Here is a 24,799-nt window from a genome sequence, read left to right on the forward strand (position 1 = left end):
TTTTCAAGAGTAATTTTGACAATTGATTTTTGCTTCATGCATTAATGTCAGGATTCTATACAAGTTTCAGCTCCACATATTTTTTGAATTCACTTAGCAGAATCACATGGAGTCATGGAATTGACTCTGCTGGACAGAAGAGATGAAACTTATTCAAATCCTGGATGGAAAAAAAGCTAAGTTATCTAATAGATTGTTTTAAATAATACTTTGATTGTGTGACATACTAGGCAGAAGTGAATGTCTTTTCTTTTTTAAAATCTGTCTGTATTCTTACCAGTATTCACAAAGTTTCAATTTATGCCTGTGGAAATTGAGTACATAGTACCTGATCTTTTCAGTACCTAATCTTTTCAAACTGTTTTCTTTGAGGAAGAGATTAGTACTTTTTGAATCCACCAAAGTTACATGTGGGAAGCTGGAGTGGCAGGAGTGGAGTAACGGGAGTTTGGAGGCTTATGTGTAGGCAATAGCAGTGGGAAGTTACTGGAAAGTTTTAAGCAGGAAATGATATGGTCCAGCTTACTTAAGAAGATCTTTCAGATCAATCAGAAACTAATTTGTTGTAAGAAAAGTAAGAGAAAGATGCATTTTCACAGAATTTTAATGTAAAATATTGTGGAATGTTCGGAACCTTAAAAAGGTTACCAAAACCAAGAGTGATTTCCAGTAACATAATGTCTTGATAGTCTTTTAAATCTCCTTAGTAGCTTTTAGATATGAAAATAGACCACATGAAAAGATAATAGCATTTCAGGGTGTTCCCATTACATTCTAGAGCTGTATGTCTTCATTTCTCATTTATGAAATATGCTTTCAAAATTGTCTTTGGGCTTATTTTCCAACTTCAACCTTTAATTCCAAAAGTTCTTATTATAACTTGAGAAGGTAGACTGAGTGGGGGAGAAAGTGACTGAAAAGCAGTGCAAAGGATTCCTGAGAGTTGGAAATAAAATCCCTTATATTGGGCTTCCCTGGTGGCGCAGTAGTTGAGAGTCCGCCTGCCGATGCAGGGGACACGGGTTCCTGCCCCGGTCCGGGAAGATCCCACATGCCACGGAGCGGCTAGGCCCGTGAGCCATGGCCGCTGAGCCTGGGCGTCTGGAGCCTGTGCTCCGCAACGGGAGAGGCTGCAACAGTGAGAAGCCTGCGTACCGCAAAAAAAAAAAAATCCCTTATATTATAAAGAATTGGTAGTTGTATATTTTCTAATTTAAACTTTTTCCTCCAGTGCATTTATTTTGATTTCTACCTGGTATTGGCCTCAAAGCTTGTGAAAATAATGTCTAATTCCTGACACAGCAGAATGCTGGTGTTGATTGATAAGCTGGCATTGTGCTAAGTAGCTTTTTGTCCTAAATTTTACCGGTGGGCCAAAATAATCAGCTTTTCTGTACTGTCCCTGTTGTAATGCCATTCTTTCTCTGCATTTTTGTTAATGAAGGGAAGCAGTTGGACAGAAAGTAATGTGGTGGTGGGGGCGGGGTGCAATGAGCAGAAGGTGATAGGGAGGTTAACTGAGATATTGTTCTCCCCAAACATGGTTTGGTAGCGCTCTGCAGTGACAGTGGGAGAAAATTTGCCATTTGGTGATTTACCTATGTAATTTGATCCTTTTTCACTCAATGTCATAGCATCTTTTTTTTTTTCCAGTACAGTAAGGAAAGGAAATTAAGCAGGTTCTGATTTAGGCCTTAGGTGATGATGAATTTATAATAATTTTTTAAATTTTATTTATTTATTTTTGGCTGCGTTGGGTCTTCGTTGCTGCACACGGGCTTTCTCTAGTTGCAGCAAGCGGGGTCTGTTCTTCGTTGCGGTGCATGGGCTTCTCATTGCAGTGGCTTCTCTTGTTATAGAGCATGGGCTCTAGGTGTGTGGGCTCAGTAGTTGTGGCACGCAGGCTCAATCGTTGTGGCTCGCGGGCTCTAGAGCACAGGCTCAGTAGTTGTGGCGCATGGGCTTAGTTGCTCCGCGGCGTGTGAGATCTTCCCGGACCAGGGCTCGAACCCGTGTCTCCTACATTGGCAGGTGGATTCTTAACCACTGTGCCACCAGGAAAGCCCCTAGGAATTTATAATACTTTTTAAAGGGAATCTATTGTAAAACTTGACTGAATGGAGGGAAATGGGTAATTGAAAGATTCTCTTGGTTGGTTTTAGGTTGATTTAGACCTTGCTGAATAAAAATTGAAAGTATCCATCTTTCTAAGGAGAGGAAGCCTTGTATACATATCCAGTTTTCTCTCTGTTCTTTTAACTTGTCTGCCTTTACCATGACTGCTTCTCCTTGTAGTCTGTGTGACATCCTGTAGCCTTAAACTTCCAGTAGACAGGAAAGAGTTCATTGCCTGTTTGTGTTAATGAAACAAGGTCATTACTCTGTCCAAAGAACGTTCTTTTTATTTAATCTGAAAATCTTTAGTAAAAATACTAAATAGATTTTCAATATGTTTGTAGCCGAACATACTTCTCACAGGCATTTGATACATTATTTTCTCTATCAGCAGTCCCTAGCTTATTAGATTGTGTATTAGCTATGTTCTCAATGACTTAGAAACATTGTAAACTTTTTACAAGAAATGAAATAATGTTTTTCTTGTTTTTGTATTTAACATCAAAAGTAATTGTTTCACTATTTTGAAGTTTTATTAGGCATACAAAGGTTTGTGGTAATGATGTTTTCTTGGCAGATTGTATCTTTTATCAATAAAATTGCCCACAGAAGTGCTCCATCTGAGGCATGTGAATGGTATTTTGTCTCATACTGCCTTTTTGTCTGATACTGCCTTCTTCTTTGCAAGTATTTGCATTCTGTAACGTTTTTACATTCTTTTTTACATTCTGTAACTTTTACATTCTTTTTTGACCTGTCATTTTGTTTTAGGTCATGCCTTATAGGTAGCATGTGGTTATTTTTTATTTTAAATAATTTGGGCTTCCCTGGTGGCTCAGTGGTTGAGAATCCGCCTGCCAATGTAGGGGACGTGGGTTCAAGCCCTGGTCCAGGAAGATCCCATATGCCGCGGAGCAACTAAGCCCGCGAGCCACAACTCCTGAGCCTGCGTGCCTAGAGCCCATGCTCTGCAACAAGAGAAGCCACTGCAGTGAGAGGCCCACGCACGGCAGCGAAGAGTAGCCCCTGCTCGCCGCAACCAGAGAAAAGCCTGCGTGCAGCAACAAAGACCCAATGCAGCCAAAAATAATAAATAAATAGGTAGGTAGGTAGATAGATAGTTTATTTATAATAGGGAGATTTAACCTATTCACATTTATTGTTATTATTGACATGTTTAATGATTCCTGCCATAGGTACTCCGCTTTTTTGTTTCTTCCTTTACCCTCTCCTTCCTGCTTTTTGTTTTATTAATCATCTCCACTGCTTTGGGGTTTATTTTTAGTGGTAAGGAAGTTGTACACCTCTGTTTCTGTTCTTGTGTTCAACCTTAAATGCTAATTTAGCTAGGTATAAGATTTTAAGTTCAAGATAATATTTCTTCAGGACTTTAAAGTTGTTGCTTCATTGTTTTTAAATACCTAACGTTGGTGACAGTATGACCCCAGTTTGGTTCTTTTTTTCTTTGTAGGTAATCTGGGTTTTTTCCACCTAAAAACTTTAAGGATTTTTACTGTGAAATTTCACCATGATATGTCTAAAAATGTGTGTCTTTGTTTTTCAACTCCAGAAATTTTTCTAATATTTTCTTAAAACACTCCTTTTTATGCCTTTCCTTCTAAAATTCAGATAGATATTGGAACTTTGGTATTTATACTCCATATCATCTAACTTTTCCTCCAAATTTCTCACCTCCCTGTCCTCTGTTCTTGTTGCATTCTGGCAGATTTCCTTGGCTCTGCCTTCTTCTTGTTAATTTGCTCCTCTGTTATGCCCATTCTAATATACAATCCATCCATTGAGTTTATTGTAATAATCCTTTTTAATTTTCAAGATGTCTAATTGGTGCTCTTTAGAAGCAGCCTTTTTAAAAATGTCTGTGATAACCTCTCATTCCTCTCATGTTAAATTTTCTGTTTGCTTTGTTTATCCCGCTTTCTCAAATACTAGTTTTTTATTTGAATCAGGTGCCTCTCTTTTATGATATTAATTTTCCTTTATGTTAGCAATTCTTGACAGTATGGTCTCTTGGAAGATAGGCAAAGTATGCTTGTCACTTGTCTCTTGGGTGGAGGGGATCCTCACTCCTTCTGAATGATACAGCCCTACTCCAGTCTGACTTCTCTTTCTCTTAGTGGAGTGGGAGGACTGATGAGGTTGCTTCAAGTGCAGTTTTCCAGCAACTAGAATCCACAACTACATAAGAGAGTCCTAGTTGTCTTCTAGTATGAATGTTTTGTGCTGAGGATTTTTACTGTCAAAGTTTTTGGAAGGTGATTAGGCTATTTACAAGTGGAAGATTTCATATTTATCTGTTACTCTGTGTTGTAGTTGGCTCCTTTCATCCTCCCACATCTTATTTTAAAATGAGCATGTTTCTTCTTGACACTAGCTAGCTTAAACTAGCTCTTTTATATTCTGAACTTAAAGTTTCCTACACATCCTTCTTTGCACACTATAAAGAAAACAAAAAACAAGAAAAACAAAAAATTATAGCTACATTCAGACTAAAGGAGAAGGGAAACAAAAGGTAAATGGGGGGGAAAGGTAGCAAAGAAGAATGAAGCAAGAGGAAGGGAGAAAAAAGCAGATACAGAAGGTTGCTATCCCATCGTCTCTTTGTGACTGAGATGCCCTGGGCCCCAAGCAACATAGCCTTCCCTGTAAGTTAGTTGTGGAGGTAGCTACTTCTGCTTTTGCTTTGTCAATGCTTACCTGTTGGAGATAACACGGGTTCTTTCGTAATCACATATTTGTTAAAATTGATGTTGACAGACAATAAAGTTTGGGGTGAAGATGTGCCATGAAGCTCTTGGACCTAGTAGCTGGAACCTAGATAACTGGATTTGTCTACAAAGATGTTTCCCAAACGTTGACTGAAGCTTTTGCAACTGTCCTCAGTGGGTATTAGCTACCAAATCATGAAGTATGTGAGATGGCTCCTCTAGGAAGCAGATTCTGAGACAAAGATAGGAGTCCCCCAAATGTATTTGATTAGCAAACAATAGATTTGGGATAACAATTGTAATGAAGATGGCAAAGTGTTTCTAGTATCTCTTCTACACTGTTGACAAACAGCCTAATAGAAAAACAGCAATACGTGTGAATAAGTGGTTTTCAGAATGAAAAAGTCCAGTGGCCAATAAACAAACATGAACAGATTTTCAAATTCACTGATAGTGAGGAAAATGTGAATTACAATAATATGTGAACTAGAATTATGTTACACTGGGGTTTTTCAGCCTAGGCACTGTTGACATTTTGGATCAAGGTGGTGGTGTGCAGGTGTTGTCCTGTGCATTGTAGAATGTTAGCGGCATTCCTGGTTTCTACCTACTAGATACCAGTCGTACCTCCTCCTGACCCCTAGCTGTGATAATCAGAATGTCTCCAGACATTGTGAAAGGTACCCTAGAGGGAAAATCATCCCTGATTGAGAACCACTGTTTTATACTCATTAGACTGGCAAAAATTAAACACAGCTATCATATCTCTTGCTGGCAGGAATGGCAGAAAAGTGGTACTTTCAAGCACTACAGCCTTTTCTTGGAAGAAGTCTGAGTGTTTTTCAAGTTAAAAATATATAAACCTTTTGGCTAAGCAATCCTGTTACTAAGACTCTATCCCATGACGATATTTATATGAGTGACTTGCATTGTGAACAGCCATTCTGCCCTCCCATGTTTTCTTCAGTGTTGTCATTTAATCACTGTGATCCAAATCTATTACTGAGTATTGATAACTTTTTCATGATTGTTTCCTCATATTTCAGAACTCTCTTGATAGAGCCCAAGCAGCCAAGAACAAAGGCAACAAATATTTTAAAGCAGGAAAATATGAACAGGCTATTCAGTGCTATACCGAGGCCATCAGTTTGTGCCCTACAGAGAAGAATGTTGACCTTTCCACGTTTTATCAAAACAGAGCTGCTGCCTTTGAGCAGTTGGTATGTATCCTAGGTTGGTTTTTCTGTTCGTTTTGTTTCTCTTTATTTGCATAATGTTTCAGTTAATGCCACTCAAATCTAATAAACTTTTAGAAGTTGTTTTGAAATTACAGGATTTTTGTTTGGTTTTTATATCCTTTAATTACATAGATTTTTAAGAACAAATTTTAGCTCTTCGTGAGAGGCTGCGCGCCGTACCACTGCCTCGAGGCGCGGGGTCTCGGGGGCCCCGCTCCCGCCCTCCGCTCGCCTAGCCCGGACCGGAAGCGGCGTCGCACGGCCTGGGCCTGGCGCAGGGGGCGGGCACCGGGGCCCGGTCGGACATGGGCAAGAAGCACAAGAAGCACAAGTCGGACAAACACCTCTACGAGGAGTATGTAGAGAAACCCTTGAAGCTGGTCCTCAAAGTGGGAGGGAACGAAGTCACCGAGCTCTCCACGGGCAGCTCCGGGCATGACTCCAGCCTCTTAGAAGACAAAAACGATCATTACAAACACAAGGACCGAAAGCGGAAAAAGAGAAAGAAAGGAGAGAAGCAGGTTCCAGGGGAGGAAAAGGGGAGAAAATGGCGACGAATAAAGGAAGATAAAAAGAAGCGAGATCGGGACGGCATGGACAATGAGGCAGAAAAAGACCTCCAGTGTCTGGCCCCTGTAGGATTAGACTTGCCTCCTGAGAAGCCTCTTGCAAGCTCTTTAGCCAAACAAGAAGTAGTAGAACAGACACCCCTTCAAGAAGCTTTGAATCAACTGATGAGACGACTGCAGAGGAAAGACCCAAGTGCTTTCTTTTCATTTCCTGTGACTGATTTTATTGCTTCCAGCTACTCCATGATCATTAAACACCCAATGGATTTTAGTACCATGAAAGAAAAGATCAAGAACAATGATTACCAGTCCATAGAAGAACTAAAGGATAACTTCAAACTAATGTGTACTAATGCTATGATTTACAACAAACCAGAGACCATTTATTATAAAGCTGCAAAGAAGCTATTGCACTCAGGGATGAAAATTCTTAGCCAGGAGAGAATTCAGAGCCTGAAGCAGAGCATAGACTTCATGGCAGACTTGCAAAAAAGTCGAAAGCAGAAAGATAGACACGTTGCAGAGTGGGGAGGACAGCGGCTGCTGGCCAAGAGAGAGGGAAGACTCTGGAGACACTGAGGCACAAGGCTTCAAGAGTCCCAACAAGGAAAATAAAAAGTAAAGAATCTTTGGAATATTAAGGTTAAGCTGTCTTTTTCACACCAGTATCGGGAGAAAATACTGATTGGGGGCCTGCCTTGGGTCCATGGTTGGTTGGGTTTTGTCCTGAAAGTCCATTTTGATGATTTGATACCCCTCTTCTCATGCAAAGCATTATATGGAATTGTCCAAACACAGTTCAGAAAATAGTTCTGAATGTCTATTCTGTATGAAAGTAGTTTTAAAACCAGTAAATTACCTTTAGGGACTCATAAAAAAATAAATAAATAAAAGAACAAATTTTAGTTTTGCTCATCACACACACAATCCAAAGTTGTATATATCAGATTTTATGAAATTAGATAATACAGAAAGTTAAAGTTTCTGGTGACCCCATCCTCCTCAACAGTTTGAGTTTATTTCTTCAACTTTTGTCCGCATATATGTAATAGTAGCATATGTGGGGGGAAGAAGACCAAAAGATGAACTCCTGTTACATTGTTTGCAACATATTTTTTCAGTTGCCACTGTATCTTGTACAGCTTCTCATAGCACACACAGATCTATTTCATTCTTTTTAAAGGCTGTATGTAGTAGCTGTTACATGGTTGTAACATCTCCCTGTTGATGAACATTTGAATCACTTCCTATTTTCCCTATTGCATTCAGTGTTGCAGTAAATATTTTTGTAAGTATTTTTTGCATACTTTTGCGGGAATAAAATTCTAGAAATGGAAATAAGATAGTATCAATACCTATTATAGTAATATATGAACATGTTTGTTTTCCAGTATCTCACTGACTATGTGTATTATCAGTCTTAATAATATTTGCCACTCTGGTAGGAGAAAAATTCTCTCTCATTGTTTTAGTTTGCAATTTTTGAGATGTTGGTGAAGTGGACAGTCTTTTTCTATGTTTATTCGGTATTTATATTCTCTGCATTTTTTGTTCAACGAAATTTTATTGACTGTTTCGTATATGAAAGGTGTAGTAGGAGCTGGGTCTATAAAAGCAAACAATTATGCATAGAACTCAAGGATCGCAAAACAACTTAAATGACATTTTGATAAATGCTTTGATTCTATAATAGACGAATGAGTGGGGTTGGTGCGTAAAACAGTGCAGAATAGAGTGTTACAAATGGAGGAACAGTGTATGTAATTGCTCTGAGGTAGGCAGGAGTTTGCCATGATTAAAGAAGTATGTATAAAGGATCCTGGGGTATAGAGAGATGAAACTGGAAAGGTAGCAGAGGCCAGATCAGGCAAAGCCTTGCAATGGTAAGAAGGTTGGATTTGATTCTGAGTGTAACGGGAAATATTTAAGGGTTTTAAATAGGGCAGGAACATCGTCTAAAATTGTTCTCACTGTTCTGTCAAGAATATATTGGAGGGAGGCAAGAGTGGAGGCAGGGAGACTAAGGAAGGATGTTGTTGTAGTTGCCTAAGTGGGACATGAAGGAAAGCTGAAGACCAACAGAATTTGCTGTTGTATTGGATGTGAAGCGTGAGAAGCAGGAGTTTTAATAATGGTGGATTGAGGAAGGAGTGAGTCAGCTGACAGTTGAATTGAGAAATGTCTCTATTTTAGGAGTGTGGTTTGGGTTAAAGAGATAAAGTTTGGAGTTATCTAATTTTAGATGTTATATACTACGAGGACAATAGATGTGATCACCTAAGAGAGAGAAGGGATGAGTCCTTGAGCATTCCAGCATGTAAAAATCAGATAGAAGGGGAGAAGTCAGCTACAGAAATTGGGAAGGAGCAGCCGGTGAGGTAAATGGAAATCAAGTAGAGTGGCGACTCCTTGGAGGTTTGGCAATAAACAGGAGCTAAGAAATGGGGTAATAACTGCAGGGAATTACAGAATCAAAGGAGTGTTTTTAAAAGGTGGAAAATACTAAAGCAAGTATTTTTATGCTAATAGGAATGATTCAGTAGAGAAGCAGATTGGTGCAGAGGCAGGATAGCTAACAGTGAAGTCCTTGAAGTGGAGAGAATGTGGATCCATACCACAAGTGGAAGGTTGGCCTTTGGTGAAGAGGGGTGTTTCCTCAGTTTTAACAGGAGGGAAGGAGGAGATGATATCACATAGATGCAGGTAGGTTGTAGATTTGGTGGTAGAAAGATGGCTTAAATATGTCTTTTACCTATTTTTAAAAATTAGGTTGCTAATCTTTATTACAGTTATTTATATGAGCTGTTATAATGTATTGTGGATATTAACTCTTTGTATGAATTGGGAATATTTTTTCTGTTGTGGGATTCTTAATACTTGGCCTACTGAGTTTAGAAAACTGATTTCTGTCAAACAGTGCTTCCTTTAGTGTGACTTTTTTTTAATACTTTCATTACAGCAAAAATGGAAAGAGGTGGCACAAGATTGTACAAAGGCTGTTGAACTTAATCCCAAATATGTGAAAGCTCTCTTTAGACGTGCAAAAGCCCACGAGAAGCTAGACAATAAGAAGGAATGTTTAGAAGGTGAGGGTATTTTTGTGTTTATGTATGAAAATTACTAAAGGCTTCATAGTCATTGGTAAATTTATATGAAACTCTGCCTATGAGTAGAGAAATCAATTGTGTTTAAAAGTTTTACTCTTCCCCAATTGAGACTTTGATTTCTAGTTTAAATTGAGATTGCAGATACTTGAGTACTGTCTTGGTTCCCCACTATGGTAAATTAAATGATTTAGAGTTTATATACCACACATTTTAAACTTGGCAATTAATGAGCATCAGTGTAATTTCATGAATAAGAAATCAGAAGAGAGGTTTTAGTGAGCGATAGTGTTTCTAAGATTCTACGTATTTTTCAGTTAATATCCTATATAAATATGAAATAATTTTGAGATGAATCATTAAAGAAAACATTTGTTTTTTGCCCTTGCAATTTTCAGACATTATCTTATACTCAGAAATTATGTAATTGATACAAAACAGCAAGTGAATTTGCCATTCTCAGTAAATATTATAAATATTCTTTGGCCTCTAATTGGCCATATCTGTTGCCAAAACTTCAAATTAGGCCTATAAAGTACAGTCTTCTGGGTGATGTAGAGCTAAACCAAAATGCAATTTCTGCAGTCGAAAAGTACTTTCCACTACATAGATTTGCTTTAAAAGCATCAATAATCAGAAATTTAGCTATAATTTTTTTTTAGATAACATTATTTAAAAGGGAAAAGCTGTTTTATTTATTTATTTTTTAAAATCAGGATTACCAATTGAGAGTGGTTTAGAGAACATTTTAGAAAAACTTGAGGTTTTGTGGTATCATGTACTTTGATGGTGGGTAGAAGGAGCGTTGCTTTGGAAAAGAGACTTCTGAGTTTTGAACCAAACTTTGAAGTTATTAAGCGATAATTGTAGAGAGGAGTTTAAATGGATTTTAGATGGAGAAATGGGATGGGGAATTGACATTGGCACTAGCCAGATTATCAGGGGAACATACAGCAGATTGACTTGTTTGGAGGAGCAAGGATTTGGAATTGTGAGAAATTGAGTTCAAAAAGAGAGAGACAGCCATTGTTCACTACTTTGAATGAAAAGTTGAGAGGTTAAGGAAACATTGATCTTCTAAATTTCAGACCACTGTGTGTTGAGCTCTAGCATAGCCAGGTTAAAATGGTATTTTGAAGCAGATTTAATTGAGAGCTCTGTGGCAAGATGGCTTTGGAGACGAGGAGTAACCCTGAGGCCTATAAAAAGACCAGACATAAGAGAGCCACATTATGTTGATTTGGCATATACTTAACCAGCCAGAAAAGAATATTCCTGGATTACTTGTTTTATTTGCTATGTACAATGTTGGAGTGATGAGAAACATCACAAATGGTGTAGTATAGTCCCTTTCATTTCACAGGTGAGGAAAGTGAATTCTAGAGAAGTAGAGTGACTTTCTGAGCTTTGAGTTTGGTCATAAAGTATGTAAAACTAAAGTGTTAAGAATCAGTTTATTGGAAATGATAGCCACATAAAGCTATGCATGTAGTTTGGCTTTCTGTGGTAACATTGAATCCATTTGATGCTGCTAATCATGTTTGTGATGATTTCATACTTACTCTTGTTTTCTGCATCATTTCTAGATGTCACTGCTGTGTGTATATTAGAAGGGTTCCAAAATCAGCAAAGCATGCTGTTAGCTGATAAAGTTCTTAAACTTCTTGGAAAAGAGAAAGCCAAAGAAAAATATAAGGTAAGTTAATCTGAATTGGTTAATAGAGGGAGTATACATTGTGAAGGGTCATTTCTAATTTATACTGCTTAAACTTGGGCATGATGGTTACAACTGAAATTAGATCCGGATTATATTTCTTTTTCCTGTAATCTTGGGCTTTTGTGGCTTACTTTTTTAAAATAAGAATGTAAACTATGTCCAGTATTGCACCTGGAGGATATTGAAAGAATTCATGTATATTAGAAGTTGCCAAACAATGGCCTACAGGCCAAATCCAGCCTGCCACCTGTTTTTATAAATAATGTGCCAATAGTGTTTTATTGGAACTCAGCCACTCACACATTGTTTTAGATGCTTTTAAGCTACAACAGCAGAGTTGAGTGGTTGTGACAGAGACTGTATGGCACATAAAGCCTAAAATATTTACTATCTGGCCTTTTACAGAAAAAAATTGCCAACTTGTACTCTTTAAAGTTTTTAAAGATATGCTGTATAAATTGGCATTGGTTTTACACAGTTAGTAGATGGTTTAATTCAAGAAATATTTATTGAACAGAGGTCCATAATGGGTGTTTTAGGAGGGTAGGTACAAAGACATGGTCCTTGCCCTTACAAAGTCCTTAATGAGAGGGACCATTAATAAGTATAAAAGGCATGATATTGGTAAAGTGTCATGGAGGGATATAAGTAGAGGGCTGTGGGAGTACCACAGGTATTACTAAACATCGGTAGAGGTTTCTGCTAAATTTCATAATATCGAGGCAGTTGTTTCTTTAATAATAACTTGCTTTTCTCTTAAGTTGATTTAATAGTCTCTCTGTATTTTTAACTTTACATCTCTGAATATTAGCTGAGTAAAACAGTTAAAACAGGTTTCTTCACTGCAGGACTTTCTTGTGCTAGTATGTGTTGTGAATCTCCAAATACAGCTATACTGGTTCTCAATCTCTTTAAACTCTGGAACTTATTTCCTTCCCTTCAGCATCTGGTAGAACATGCTGTTTTGAGGAACTAGAACTGGTGCTCCTCAAAATATTTTGCAAAATACCATGTTAGAGTCTCACAAATTGAACTTTGAAGGAACCTCGTTTCCTTGAGTATAATGCTATTGTTGAGTAATTATACTGGTTGGACTGCAGAGTAGTAAGAAAATATGATAACCTACATTTATATAGGTTCCAGATTAGTTTCCACATATATTTTCTAACCTGTTTGTATTCCACTTTGTAAATTCCACTTTGCAAAATACTTTTCATTTTATTATTTTTATTTTTACAGTAACCCTATAAGATAAATAAGGATAGTATTTTTATTGCTATTTTAGAGATGAGAAAACTGAGAATGACATGTGTAAGGTCACATAGCTAGTAAGTGGCAGAGCTAGAATTTATATCTTGTTCCTTTGATACTTAAGGCCATTACTTATAAAATATTGTTCTCATTTTAAATTTGTAACTCTGAAAGACACGGAAGTGGTAGCTTCATTTCTAAGCTGAAATAGGAAACTACAAGACATTAATGATTTATTCAACTTCAGTAAGGGCTATTTAAATTTCTGTTTAAGCTTTTTCCCTGAAGTGGTAGATGATTGCCACTTATATATTCCAACACAGGGTCTTCAGTGAAATACTTAAGTTAGGTGTATTTATTACTTGGTGGTGACCATTTGATTTAAAATGGTAATTAAGACACACTGGGGCTTCCCTGGCGGCGCAGTGGTTGAGAATCTGTCTGCTAATGCAGGGGACACGGGTTCAAGCCCTGGTCTGGGAAGATCCCACATGCCGCGGAGCAGCTAGGCCCGTGAGCCACAACTACTGAGCCTGCGTGTCTGGAGCCTGTGCTCCGCAGCAAGAGAGGCCGCGATAGTGAGAGGCCCGCGCACCGCGATGAAGAGTGGCCCCCGCTTGCCACAACTAGAGAAAGCCCTCGCACAGAAACGAAGACCCAACACAGTCAAAAGTAAATAAATAAATAAATAAATAAAATTTAAAAAGTAACTGTACCATTTAAAAAAAAAAAGACACACTGAGTCTCTCCCCAGAGAGAGCACCAAAAAAAGAGTGTGAATTCCTTAGATTTTTCTATTCGGTTTTCTTATTTACCCCACTCTCATCTATCCTAGATTAGATCATATACTTACAAAGCCAGATTCATTTTTTTCCCCTCCTTCAAATACAAAGACATTAAATCTACCAAAATATTAGAAATGGTATTTGTTATACGTACAATTTAGAATACCGTATTTCCACTCTAAAGTCTTTGGGTTGAATTTTGCAAAGGATCCAAAATATGTTATGAGAGCCCTTTGGTGACATTAGTCCCTTTTCCTTCTTCCTTTAAAACTTTATCATCTTAAGTATAATAAGGAGAAACAAAATACTTCTATGATTATGAATCAGGTTGCCATGGGAAAAAGTAATAATTAAAAGAGGCAATGAGATTTCATTCTGGCTTTCAGTGACACTTACTCCAGTGGAGATCTTCAGATGCAGAATAAGTAGGGGACAAATGAAAGCCCATGGTAAATGGACTTAACATTTTAGCACCTGTGTAAGACATGGTCCTGAGTAGTAAATTGAGTTAATCTTCTAGGACAGGAAGATAATTTTAACTCAGAAGGAGATAATTTTAACTCAGCAGTTATTTACCTCCTTTGTTCCAGATTTCACCTTCTTTTAGTGAGTGGTTCTAAGAGTTCTTGACATTTTACATCTTTGGAGAGGGGAAAGGTTCTCATTTAAAACCTACTTTGAACAGCTGGGACTGGCAGCATTACCAGTTCCACTGTCTATTGCGCTACGGTTTGGAGCCTGATATTCTTCAGTTATCTGAAAATGAGACGCCAGTTTTTACGACAGTGGTTCTCAGTATTCTACAAAGGCATCTGCTTCTTTGGTTAGTGTTTTCTATTTTGATGTGTATAAATATGATTAAATTTCAGAATCGTGAACCTCTGATGCCATCTCCACAGTTTATCAAATCTTACTTCAGTTCTTTCACGGATGATATAATTTCTCAGCCAATGCTTAAAGGAGAGAAGTCTGATGAAGATAAAGACAAGGAAGGGGAGGCTTTAGAAGTAAAAGAAAAGTAAGTGTCTCGAGTATAGTATCTGCTTAATGTTCTGTGTTTTTTTTGGCAGGGGCGTGGTTGTGGGGTTTTTTGCTGCCATAGAGCCAAAGTGGAACTCTGAGTTATCTCCAAAAAATCTGTTTATAAATAGATACAAATATAACAAAATTATAATATATAATAATATTATAATAATAAAAATACTTCTCTTCTCACACATGTCTATTACACCCTAAGAGTTACCTCTCTGGTGACTCAAGGTTTTACTGCCAGAAGTCTGCCCTCCTTTTAAGGTCCTACATGATATTCTCAAGAGATATCCTAGTGGAGATCAAGTGGTTGATTATATTTGAACAGGGGCACTAACTTAAAAAATGATTGTGTAGCTCAATATCCAGATGTTTTAGTGCAAGAAAGTTTATAATATATAATTTAATTTTTAGGAGTGCCCAAAAGAGTGACTTTCTTCAAGGTTTTTTTGCATGCCTAGGAAAATGCCATTCTTTGGGTTTGTGTTTGCTCCTGTAGAGAGGTGAAACCAAAGTATAAGATACTATGTTTACAACTGGAGGTCAAGTGACATAATGTAGTATATAAGCTATCTAGCCTGCTTATCCATTTATATTTATCAATACTTTTATCTTGCTGTTGAGGCTAGCTCTCCTCTCTAAGAGAAGGTACAACATTATTACCAACATGACATTTTCTAATGAGTTTGGAAGAAAAGAGAATACTGTTCCCAAAGCAAAGCATAATTTTGCATCTATAGCATATTGGAAGGTTTAAGGAAAAAGATTGCTTTTAAGTTGTATCTCCCAATTTTTCTACCATTATTGGCCACCTTTTAAGGGAGGATACTATGTATAATTGTGCCAAGATGTTCAAGTTTGAGTTAGTTGGTGAGGAATCTCTTTGAGAAGATTGTAGATGGGAAGTAAATGTTTAAGGTGATGCCAATAATTGCCTCTTCTGATTAGGAAATAGTCCTTATCCCAGAAAAACTACAGTGAAGTTAATACCATTATTCTAAAAACTGTCTTGAGAGGTGGCAGGACATAGCTATCTCTCACCAGAACACTAATTGGAATTGGTCCTAAGTTTTTGAATTCTATTTTATTCTGAGCCTTAGCTTCATCATTTTTTGAATGGGGAAGTAATAATTACCTTTGAGGCTTATTGTGAGGTTTAGAGGTCATGTTTGTGAGTATCTAGCACTTAGGTTCTCAATAAATAGGAACCGTTATTACTTCCAATCTGATTTAATAATTATTTTGTCTTACCCTGGTGACCTGAGGAATAAAACTAGAGTGCAGGGAATATTAGAATGTAATTATAGGAAAGGTTAGCACAGAGTTTGTAAGACTTTGACTGACATAACTTTTAGGTCACTTGCCAGTTTTCTCTATTCAGAATATGTAGCAAATGAAATAAGAAAATGTAATTTACAGTGCCTCTTAAAGGACATATAGTATAAATTCCTTTTCAGTTCAAAAAATTCCTTCTACAAGCCTTCTCAATAAAAGTCATCATCTTAAAAGAGTGATGATATTGTGGTCACTGCTTTTTAAAAAGTAGGGGAAGGTGTTTTCTTTAAGTACTATTTGATGGAAGAGTCTGCTTCTTTGATATTTCCACCTATTCATTCTAGGTCTGTTCTTTTAGGTGAAACAGCACAACTTCTGGATGAGAGCCTTTTATCAATAGACATTTCCCTGCCTCCAGTTCTTGCTCCCTTACAGTCCATTTCCCACAACACAGCCAGAGTGATCTTTACAAAGTACAACTCAGGTCACACCTCTTCCCTTGGGTTCTGTGACCCTAAACTCACTTGATAACTTTCTATTTCTCTGTTCTTTCTGTTAGTCATAAAATAACTGTTGCGTGCCATCAATGTGCCACAGATAAGAAGGTGAATAAGACAGGATCATTTTCTATGTTGCAGATCAGTCTGTCATTAGCTCATCTTTTCATGTGTCTAAATGTTGAAGTCTGGGCAATAACCCTAGGTTTCTGCCATTTTCTCTGTTGTTTCCTTTTTTAAAACTCTTTCTTCAAGGCAGCAAGAAAATCCCAGTCTGCATCAAAAATCCTAATCTGTTACACACACTGCCCCGCATACCACCACCCACACTCCAGTCTCACATTGACTGGCTAACTTGTTTAAGGGGAGGAGGACAGTTGTTTAACTCAGGTATACTAAATGTGGCAAGTTTTAGCATTTGATGCTTTTTTAGTAATTTTTTATGTTCATTTTATTAGTAATAAATAGTAATTTCCTATGCTTATTTTATTTTCAGCTCTGGATACTTAAAGGCCAAACAGTATATGGAGGAAGAAAACTATGATAAAATCATAAGTGAATGCTCAAAAGAAATAGATGCCCAAGGCAAATACATGGCAGAAGCATTATTACTACGAGCTACTTTCTACTTGCTTATTGGTAATGCCAACGCGGCCAAACCAGATTTAGATAAGGTCATCAGCTTGAAAGAAGCTAATGTGAAGGTACATTTAAAACTCTGTGTGTGTGCATGTGAAAAAATTAATAATAAATAAAAATAAGACTTTTAGGTATGTTTTACCAAAGTTTTGGCATTTCAGTTGCCATTCTCCAAAAGATTATTTTTTGTTTTGGAAGGGACTACGCCTAATGATGATTGAGTTGGTGCAGTGAAACTGAGTCATAAATGTCAGTGATAGATATCTTTAACTAGGAAAGGACCTTTTTTTTTCCCCTATAATATGTGGTAGCTTCAGCTTCCCCGTATAGCTTCTGCTTACTGTATTGGACTATATTTGGGTAGGGGTAAAGGTGATGTAGCAGTGCTATAGGTAGTATTGTAAATAACATGCAATATGTAGTACAGGGTTATAAAATGCATTTAATAAAAAATAAACACATTTAATATATTCTGAAAGATTTTATTTACATGAGGAAAAAACAAGATCTAAAAATATAATATAGAAATATACTGAAATATACCAAAAGTTTTTGCAGTTGTGTGGTTGGAACAGCTTTTCGTTTTCTAAGTGTTCTTGTGTGTATGTAGTTATTTTTATAATTAAGATTCGGTGGGGGGGTCTGTCGAATATGAGCCTTCTACTCAGTGTAACAAGAATAGCGGTTAGCTGCCAAAGTGCTGTACTCCTTATTAGATGGTTAACATCTCTTTTTCCTCATTGAATTAAGTGAACTCTGGCTTTATTCACCTCCAAATGAAAAATATTTGTTAAAAGTCCTTCTCAAAATAGATTTTCAAGTTGAAGATACCCTAGTAATAAGTAATTTTATTTCCTGCTGATTTTCCTGATGATTACAAATATGTTCTGTTATATGTTTTTATTATTGTTGTGAGGGCATTCTTATTTGTTTCATTGAGGAAGACATTTGTATGTACTTTTGCCTTGAAAAAAATTTTAGAGAAGAACCCTATTTCTTATTTCATGATCATGATTTTTTGTTTTAATGGCAAGTGATGATGCCTGTCATATGCCATGTACAAAAATGAGCTCAGAACGGATCAGAGACCTGAATGTTAAGAGCCAAAACTATAAAACTCTTAGAAGAAAACATAGGAGGAAATCTTCAATACTTTAGATTAAGCTGTGGTTCCTTAGGCATGACACCAAAAGCACAAGTGACCAAAAAAAGGGAAAACACATTCCACAGGATGGGAGAAAATATTCACGAGTCATGTATCTGATAAGGGGCTTGTATCCAGAATATATTAAAGAAGTTTTCTTACAACTCAACAATAAAAAGATAGCCTAATTTAAAACCAGGAAAGGATCTGAATAGACATTTTCCCAAAGAATATGTACAAATAGCCAATAAGGACAAGAAAAGCTGCTTAGCATCATTAGCCCTTAGGGAAATGCAAATCAAAATCACAACGAGGTATCACTTTATACCCACTAGGATGGCTGTAATCAGAAATTTGGACAATTAAAAGTATTAGTATAGATATGGAGAAGTTGGAACTCTCATACATTGCTGGTAGGAATGTAAAATGGTAAAATCCCTTTGGAAATTAGTTGGGGTTGGGAAGTTCCTCAAAATGTTAAACATAGAGTTACCATGTGACCCAGTAGTTCCTCTCCTAGGTATCTATACCCACGAGAATTGAATTCATATGTCAACACAAAAACTTGTACATGAATGTTCATAGCAGCATTATTCATAAGAGCCAAAAAGTGGAAGCCTTCTTGGGCTTCCCTGGTGGCGCAGTGGTTGAGAGTCCGCCTGCCGATGCAGGGGACATGGGTTCGTGCCCCGGTCCGGGAAGATCCCACATACCACGGAGCGGCTGGGCCCGTGAGCCATGGCCGCTGAGCCTGCGCGTCCGGAGTCTGTGCTCCGCAACAGGAGAGGCCACAACAGTGAGAGGCCCGCGTACCGCAAAAAAAAAAAAAAAAAAAAAAAAAAAATAGTGGAAGCAACTCAAATGTCCATCAGCTGGGGAACAGATAAATAAAATGTGATATATCTATACAATGGAATATTATTTAACCATTAAAAAAGAATGAGCTGGATGAAGTGAGAGAGTAGCACTGACATATATACACCACCAAATGTAAAATGGATGGCTAGTGGGAAGCTGCACAGGGAGATCAGCTCCAATGCTTTGTGATGACCTAGAGGGGTGGGGTGGGGTGGGGAGGGTGGGAGGGAGGCTCAAGAGGGAGGGGATATGGGGGTATATGTATACACATAGCTGGTTCACTTTGTTATACAGCAGAAACTAACACACCATTGTAAAGCAATTATACTCCAATAAAGATATTTTAAAAAAGAAAAGAATGAAGTACTGATACATGTTACAACATAGACAAACCTTGAAAACATGCTATGTGAAAGAAGCCAGTCACAAAAAGACTGCATTATGTACAATTCCAGTTTGTATGAAATGTCTGGAATATACACATCCATAGAAAGAGAAAAAAAGACATGGTTTCTAGGGACTGAGAATTAGGCAGGAAATAGGGAATGCCTGCTAATGTGTATGAGATTTCCTTCGGGAGTGATGAAAACGTTCTGGAATTAGTGGTGACAGTTGCACAACTCTGAATACACTAAAAATGACTGGCTTATATACTTTTAAAGGGTGAGCTTTATGGTACGTGAATTACATCTCAATACAGCTGTTATTTTAAAAAAACTAAATTAGAATAAAAGTAGTAATGATGAATCTTTCCTCATTTGGGGTATATAGCTTCGAGCAAATGCTCTCATCAAAAGGGGCAGCATGTATATGCAACAGCAGCAGCCTTTGCTGTCTACTCAGGATTTTAACATGGCTGCCGACATCGATCCTCAGAATGCAGATGTTTATCACCACCGAGGACAGGTAAATTAATTTTCTTAAAAAGTTCTGATCTTTGAATTAAGGAATTTGATACCATTTTGAGAATGTCTTTAAAGTTTTCTTGCATCACTTGTGATAGCTGTGAACAAAGTATCAGAGTGGTTTACAGTTTGGGTTGGCATTTATTTAGTCCCATCTTGAACATTTGTCCTGATATTTACTTGCAAAAAAAAAGGAAGAGGAAGGCTATAAATGTTGGCTTTTGCATATCAGGTTTGTTTTTCAGGTGTTTCTGCTTCATAGGTTTTCAAGATTAAAAACATGTAAAACATGTTTCAACATTAAAACATTAAAAACATGTAGTGACAAAGAAAGAAAATGTAATGAGCATTTTGAGTTAATGCTAGAATCAACAGAATGATTTTTGTGGGCTTCTTGCTGTAAGGAAATATTAGCCTGAATTATCCAGACAGTATCAAAAAAATCTCTTCTGAATGGAGTTTTATAACATGCATATTTGTTTTTTAGTAAAAATATATAGTGAAGAAAACAGTTCCCAATTTCAGCCTCATCTGGAGAAAACACGGCTTTATAAATCTGCTTGTGTGACGTGGCTGCTTGGAATGCATTAGAGTAGAAAGTATGGGCTAATCCATATAATAACAGAAAAGTCAGGTTCTTTCTAATGGAGAATTTTATCTCATATTTCTGTCTGAAGGGTCTTAAGAAGTGTTGAGATAACCTTAAAATTCTTGGTATTTTGATCCTTACTGGTAGTGTCTTTTAAGATTAATTTGAAATGTAATTATCTACTGTCTGATCTACTTTGACGTCTGAAAGTACAGATACTTCATTTTCTAGAAGAAAAATCACTTAAGAGTGATGAAAAATGGTAGGTTTATAGTGCTTTTTAAAAAAATTGGACACTGGTTTTAAGTTTTAGAATCTTTCCTTTAAAATTATAAGATTTTCTAGTTCACTATTTCTAGAAAGTAATTCTATATTGAATAATTTCATGCATAGCATTATGCAGAGCTGTACTAAGAGGCACGGTACATATTTAACTGGTGTACTTGTTATTTTGAACTGCGTTTATCTATGTACTTTTTTTCCTTAGCTGAAAATACTGCTTGATCAAGTTGAAGAAGCAGTGGCAGATTTTGATGAATGTATTAGATTAAGACCTGAGTCTGCTCTGGCACAAGCTCAGAAATGTTTTGCATTGGTAGGTTCGACTTCCTTTTGTATTTTCCTAAACATCAGTATTTCCCATTGATAACAAAAATGAGTATTATTGTCTACAAAATCATCTACTGACAGGGAGAAAAAAATGTCAGTTTAGGAAAGTAGAAGTGTGTATTACTTGAGGTTCTGCTCCAATATTTCTCTGGATGCCTTATTTGGTTCATCTTGATAGATGTTTGTCCCTGATTTTATGCCCCCTAAACAGCACTCTTCTCTCTAATTCTCTACCATAAACCAGTATGAAGAACAAAAGCATTTAGAGGAAATACTCTGCAATCATGACACCATATAACTCATCTCTCATTTCGCCTTTGTAGAGCTATTAATATTCAGAAACACAAAGTTGAAAATTAGGTAAAATAAGGCCATTTCTAGTGAAATCAGATACTTCAGTTAACCCCATACCCTGAGTCCTAAAAGGATTTTCCTTTTAAAGAAAGAAATTGGGTCACAAACACATATATATTACAGATTAAAAATGTTATCAGATGAAGCTTTATAATACTTTTATTATGAAGTAATAATAAAAAAATAAATAATAAAGTGATAATATATTGAATTTAAAATTCCTCTACTTATGTACAAAGTTAACCTGTTACAAGTTAGTTTGTCTTCTTCTAGAATACTGAACATCTTGAAATTGTTTAGTGGCAATGAAGTCCTAATTGTACATAGCCTTTGGATCCCTGCTCTAGAGATATTCCCGTGGAACCCTTTTAGATGCAGCAAATTATGTAGCAGATTGCCTGCTTCTCTGGAAATATTTATGTAATTTTGTGTGACTTTTATCATATGTTAACATTTCCTGAGTTTTTGAGTTCTTGATTTGACCGGCCTGTTTTGATTTTTTTACACAGTATCGCCAAGCATATACGGGAAACAATTCTTCACAAATCCAAGCAGCTATGAAAGGTTTTGAAGAGGTCATAAAGAAATTTCCAAGGTGTGCTGAAGGCTATGCATTATATGCCCAGGTAAATGTCATTTTTCATATTTTTTTCACTTGCCAGATCTTTTTTAAAGAACTGCATTCATATCTTGAATGCTAGCCTGGAAATCAGAAAATAGTGCTTCTCTTGTTGCAGCTTTTGTGGAAGCAGATGGCTTTGTTCCTGCTTTGTTTCTCCTGGTCCCCAGGATGGTCCTGGATCATCTTAAGAGGGCTTCCTATGTTATACAATTTGAAAACCGTGGCCCTAAACTTGTAACATGGGGAAGCTTAAATAGAGCATTTCCCTCATGTTTTCATTTGGATTGGATTTGCGAAATTTAATTATCTTAGGAAAATCTACTGTATGCAATTGGTGAGGGAAATGTCCTTGGAAAGGTTTTTCTTCTATTTGATCACTGTTCTTTTAAATGGTTAGATAGTCTGTAACAGCTCATTTTAATCTCTCCGGTTTGTTTAAAATTCTTGAAGCTTTCCTTGGTTTAGGATTGAAGCTATGGAAAGTAGGATTTAAATTCAGATTATTTTCACTTTTTGGTTTTTTTTTTTGGCCGCAGTGGGTCTTCGTTGCTGCACGTGGGCTTTCTCTAGTTGCAGCGAGCAGGGGCTGCTCTTTGTTGCGGTGCGTGGGCTTCTCATTGCAGTGGCTTCTCTTGTTGAGGAGCACAGGCTCTAAGCCTTCAGTAGTTGTGGTGTGTGGGCTCAGTAGTTGTGGCGCACGGGCTTAGTTGCTCTGTGGCATGTGGGAGCTTCCAGACTAGGGCTCGAACCTGTGTCTCCTGCATTGGCAGGCAGATTCTTAACCACTGCGCCACCAGGGAAGCCCCACTTTTTAAATTATAGTTTGAAGTCTTTGAAAACTTATTTATTAATTTTAAATTATCCATTTAAATGAAAATGATTAACTTCTTATAGCCACAGTTAAAGAGTTTTTCCTCTAAGTAACTGATCTCTGAACGACTGTTTCTTTCTTACTCTTTAAGGTGAAAGCTGCTTTTGGTATCTCAAAAACCAGCCATCTCAAAACTCTATATATTTTCTCTTATTCTTCTTATTCCAAAGATATGTTGTTCCCCTCCCTCCTTATCCCCCCAAACATCACAGAAACAGGAAGCATTTAAAAATGACCGTCTGTATTAGACTCCTACCTCCAGACATTTTTAGGGTTGTTTTGTTTTTAATTTCCTTCATGTTATCTTTAGTCCAGTTATAAGAAAAGTTCCACAGGATAAAACTTTCTTTTTGAGGGTTTATTGAGAGGGACTATAGAAGATTGATTGTGTCGGATCTATTATATAAAGTCCTACCATCACTGCATTATTAAGGGTTGAAATTCTGCAGTATGAAGTACAACCCAGGAATTCTTTTTTTGTTTCTTTGTTTTTAATATATTCTTTTCCATTATAGTTTATCACAGGATATTGAGTATAGTTCCCTGTGCTATACAGTAGGACCTTGTTCTTTATCCATTCTAAATGTAATAGTTTGCATCTACCAACCCCAAACTCCCAGTCTGTCCCTCTCTCTCTCCCGCTCCTGCTTGGCAACCACAAGTCTGTTCTCTATGTCTGTGAGTCTGTTTCCTTTTTATAGATAGGTTCATTTGTGCCATATTTTAGGTTCCACATATAAGTGATATCATATGGTATTTGTCTTTCTCTTTCTCACTTACTTCACTTAGTATGATATTCTCCAGTTGCATCCATGTTGCTGCAAATAGCATTATTTCATTCTTTTTTATGGCTGAGTAGTATTCCATTGTATATATATGTACCACATCTTCTTTATCCATTAATCAGTTGATGGACACCTAGGTTGTTTCCATGTTTTGGCTATTGTGAAGAGTGCTGTTATGAACATAGGGGAACATGCATTTTTTTTTAACGTCTTTACTGCAGTATAATTGCTTTACAATGTTGTGTTAGTTTCTCCTGTATAACAAAGGGAATCAGCTGTATGCATATGTATATCTCCATATCTCCTCCCGCTTGTGTCTCCCTCCCACCCTCCTTATCCCACCCCTCTAGGTGCTCACAAAGCACCAAGCTGATCTCCCTGTGCTATGTGGCTGCTTCCCACTAGCTATCTGTTTTACATTTGGTAGTGTATATATGTCCATGCTACTTTCTCACTTCATCCCAGCTTACCCTTCCCCCTCCCCGTGTCCTGAAGTCCATTCTCTATGTCTGCATCTTTATTCCTGTCCTGCCCCTAGGTTCATTAGAACCATTTTTTTTTTAGATTCCATATATATGTGTTAGCATATGGTATTTGTTTTTCTGACTTACTTCACTCTGTATGACAGACTCTAGGTCCATTGACCTCACTACAAATAACTCGATTTCATTTCTTTTTATGGTTGAGTAATATTCCATTGTATATATGTGCCACATTTTCTTATCCATTCATCTGTTGATGGACACTTAGGTTGCTTCTATGTCCTGGCTATTGTAAATAGTGCTGCAGTGAACATTGTGGTACATGACTCTTTTTGAACTATGGTTTTCTAAGGGTATATGCCCAGTAGTGAGATTGCTAAGTCATATGGTAGTGCTGTTTTTAGTTTTTTAAGGAACCTCCATACTGTTCTATAGTGGCTGTATCAATTCACATTCCCACCAACAGTGCAAGAGGGTTCCCTTTTCTCCACACCCTCTCCAGAATTTACTGTTTGTACGTTTTTAGATGATGGCCATTCTGACCAGTGTGAGGTGATACCGCATTGTAGTTTTGATTTGCATTTCTCTGATGACTAGTGATGTTGAGCATCTTTTCACGTGTTTTTTGGCAATCT

General features: G+C 37.1%; 2 protein-coding genes across 4 annotated transcripts in view; both read left to right on the forward strand.

Annotated features, from left to right (window-relative positions):
- TOMM70 (translocase of outer mitochondrial membrane 70) overlaps window positions 1–24,799 on the forward strand; it is a 44,791-nt gene that overhangs the window by 8,127 nt on the left and 11,865 nt on the right. For all 3 annotated transcript variants that reach the window (XM_060150692.1, XM_060150691.1, XM_060150690.1), the window contains exons 2-9: window positions 5,888–6,061; window positions 9,608–9,734; window positions 11,339–11,448; window positions 14,375–14,523; window positions 16,803–17,010; window positions 19,719–19,853; window positions 20,929–21,036; window positions 21,914–22,030. In XM_060150692.1, coding sequence (XP_060006675.1) covers window positions 5,888–6,061; window positions 9,608–9,734; window positions 11,339–11,448; window positions 14,375–14,523; window positions 16,803–17,010; window positions 19,719–19,853; window positions 20,929–21,036; window positions 21,914–22,030 — 1,128 coding nt within the window. The remainder of the gene's footprint in view (window positions 1–5,887; window positions 6,062–9,607; window positions 9,735–11,338; window positions 11,449–14,374; window positions 14,524–16,802; window positions 17,011–19,718; window positions 19,854–20,928; window positions 21,037–21,913; window positions 22,031–24,799) is intronic.
- Window positions 6,274–7,432, forward strand: LOC132520635 (bromodomain-containing protein 7-like). The gene has a single exon (XM_060149374.1). The coding sequence runs from the start codon at window positions 6,385–6,387 to the stop codon at window positions 7,225–7,227; it is 843 nt and encodes a 280-aa protein (XP_060005357.1). The 5' UTR covers window positions 6,274–6,384; the 3' UTR covers window positions 7,228–7,432.

Source organism: Lagenorhynchus albirostris, chromosome 5 (assembly GCF_949774975.1).
Source record: "Lagenorhynchus albirostris chromosome 5, mLagAlb1.1, whole genome shotgun sequence".
Taxonomy (NCBI): Eukaryota; Metazoa; Chordata; class Mammalia; order Artiodactyla; family Delphinidae; genus Lagenorhynchus; species Lagenorhynchus albirostris.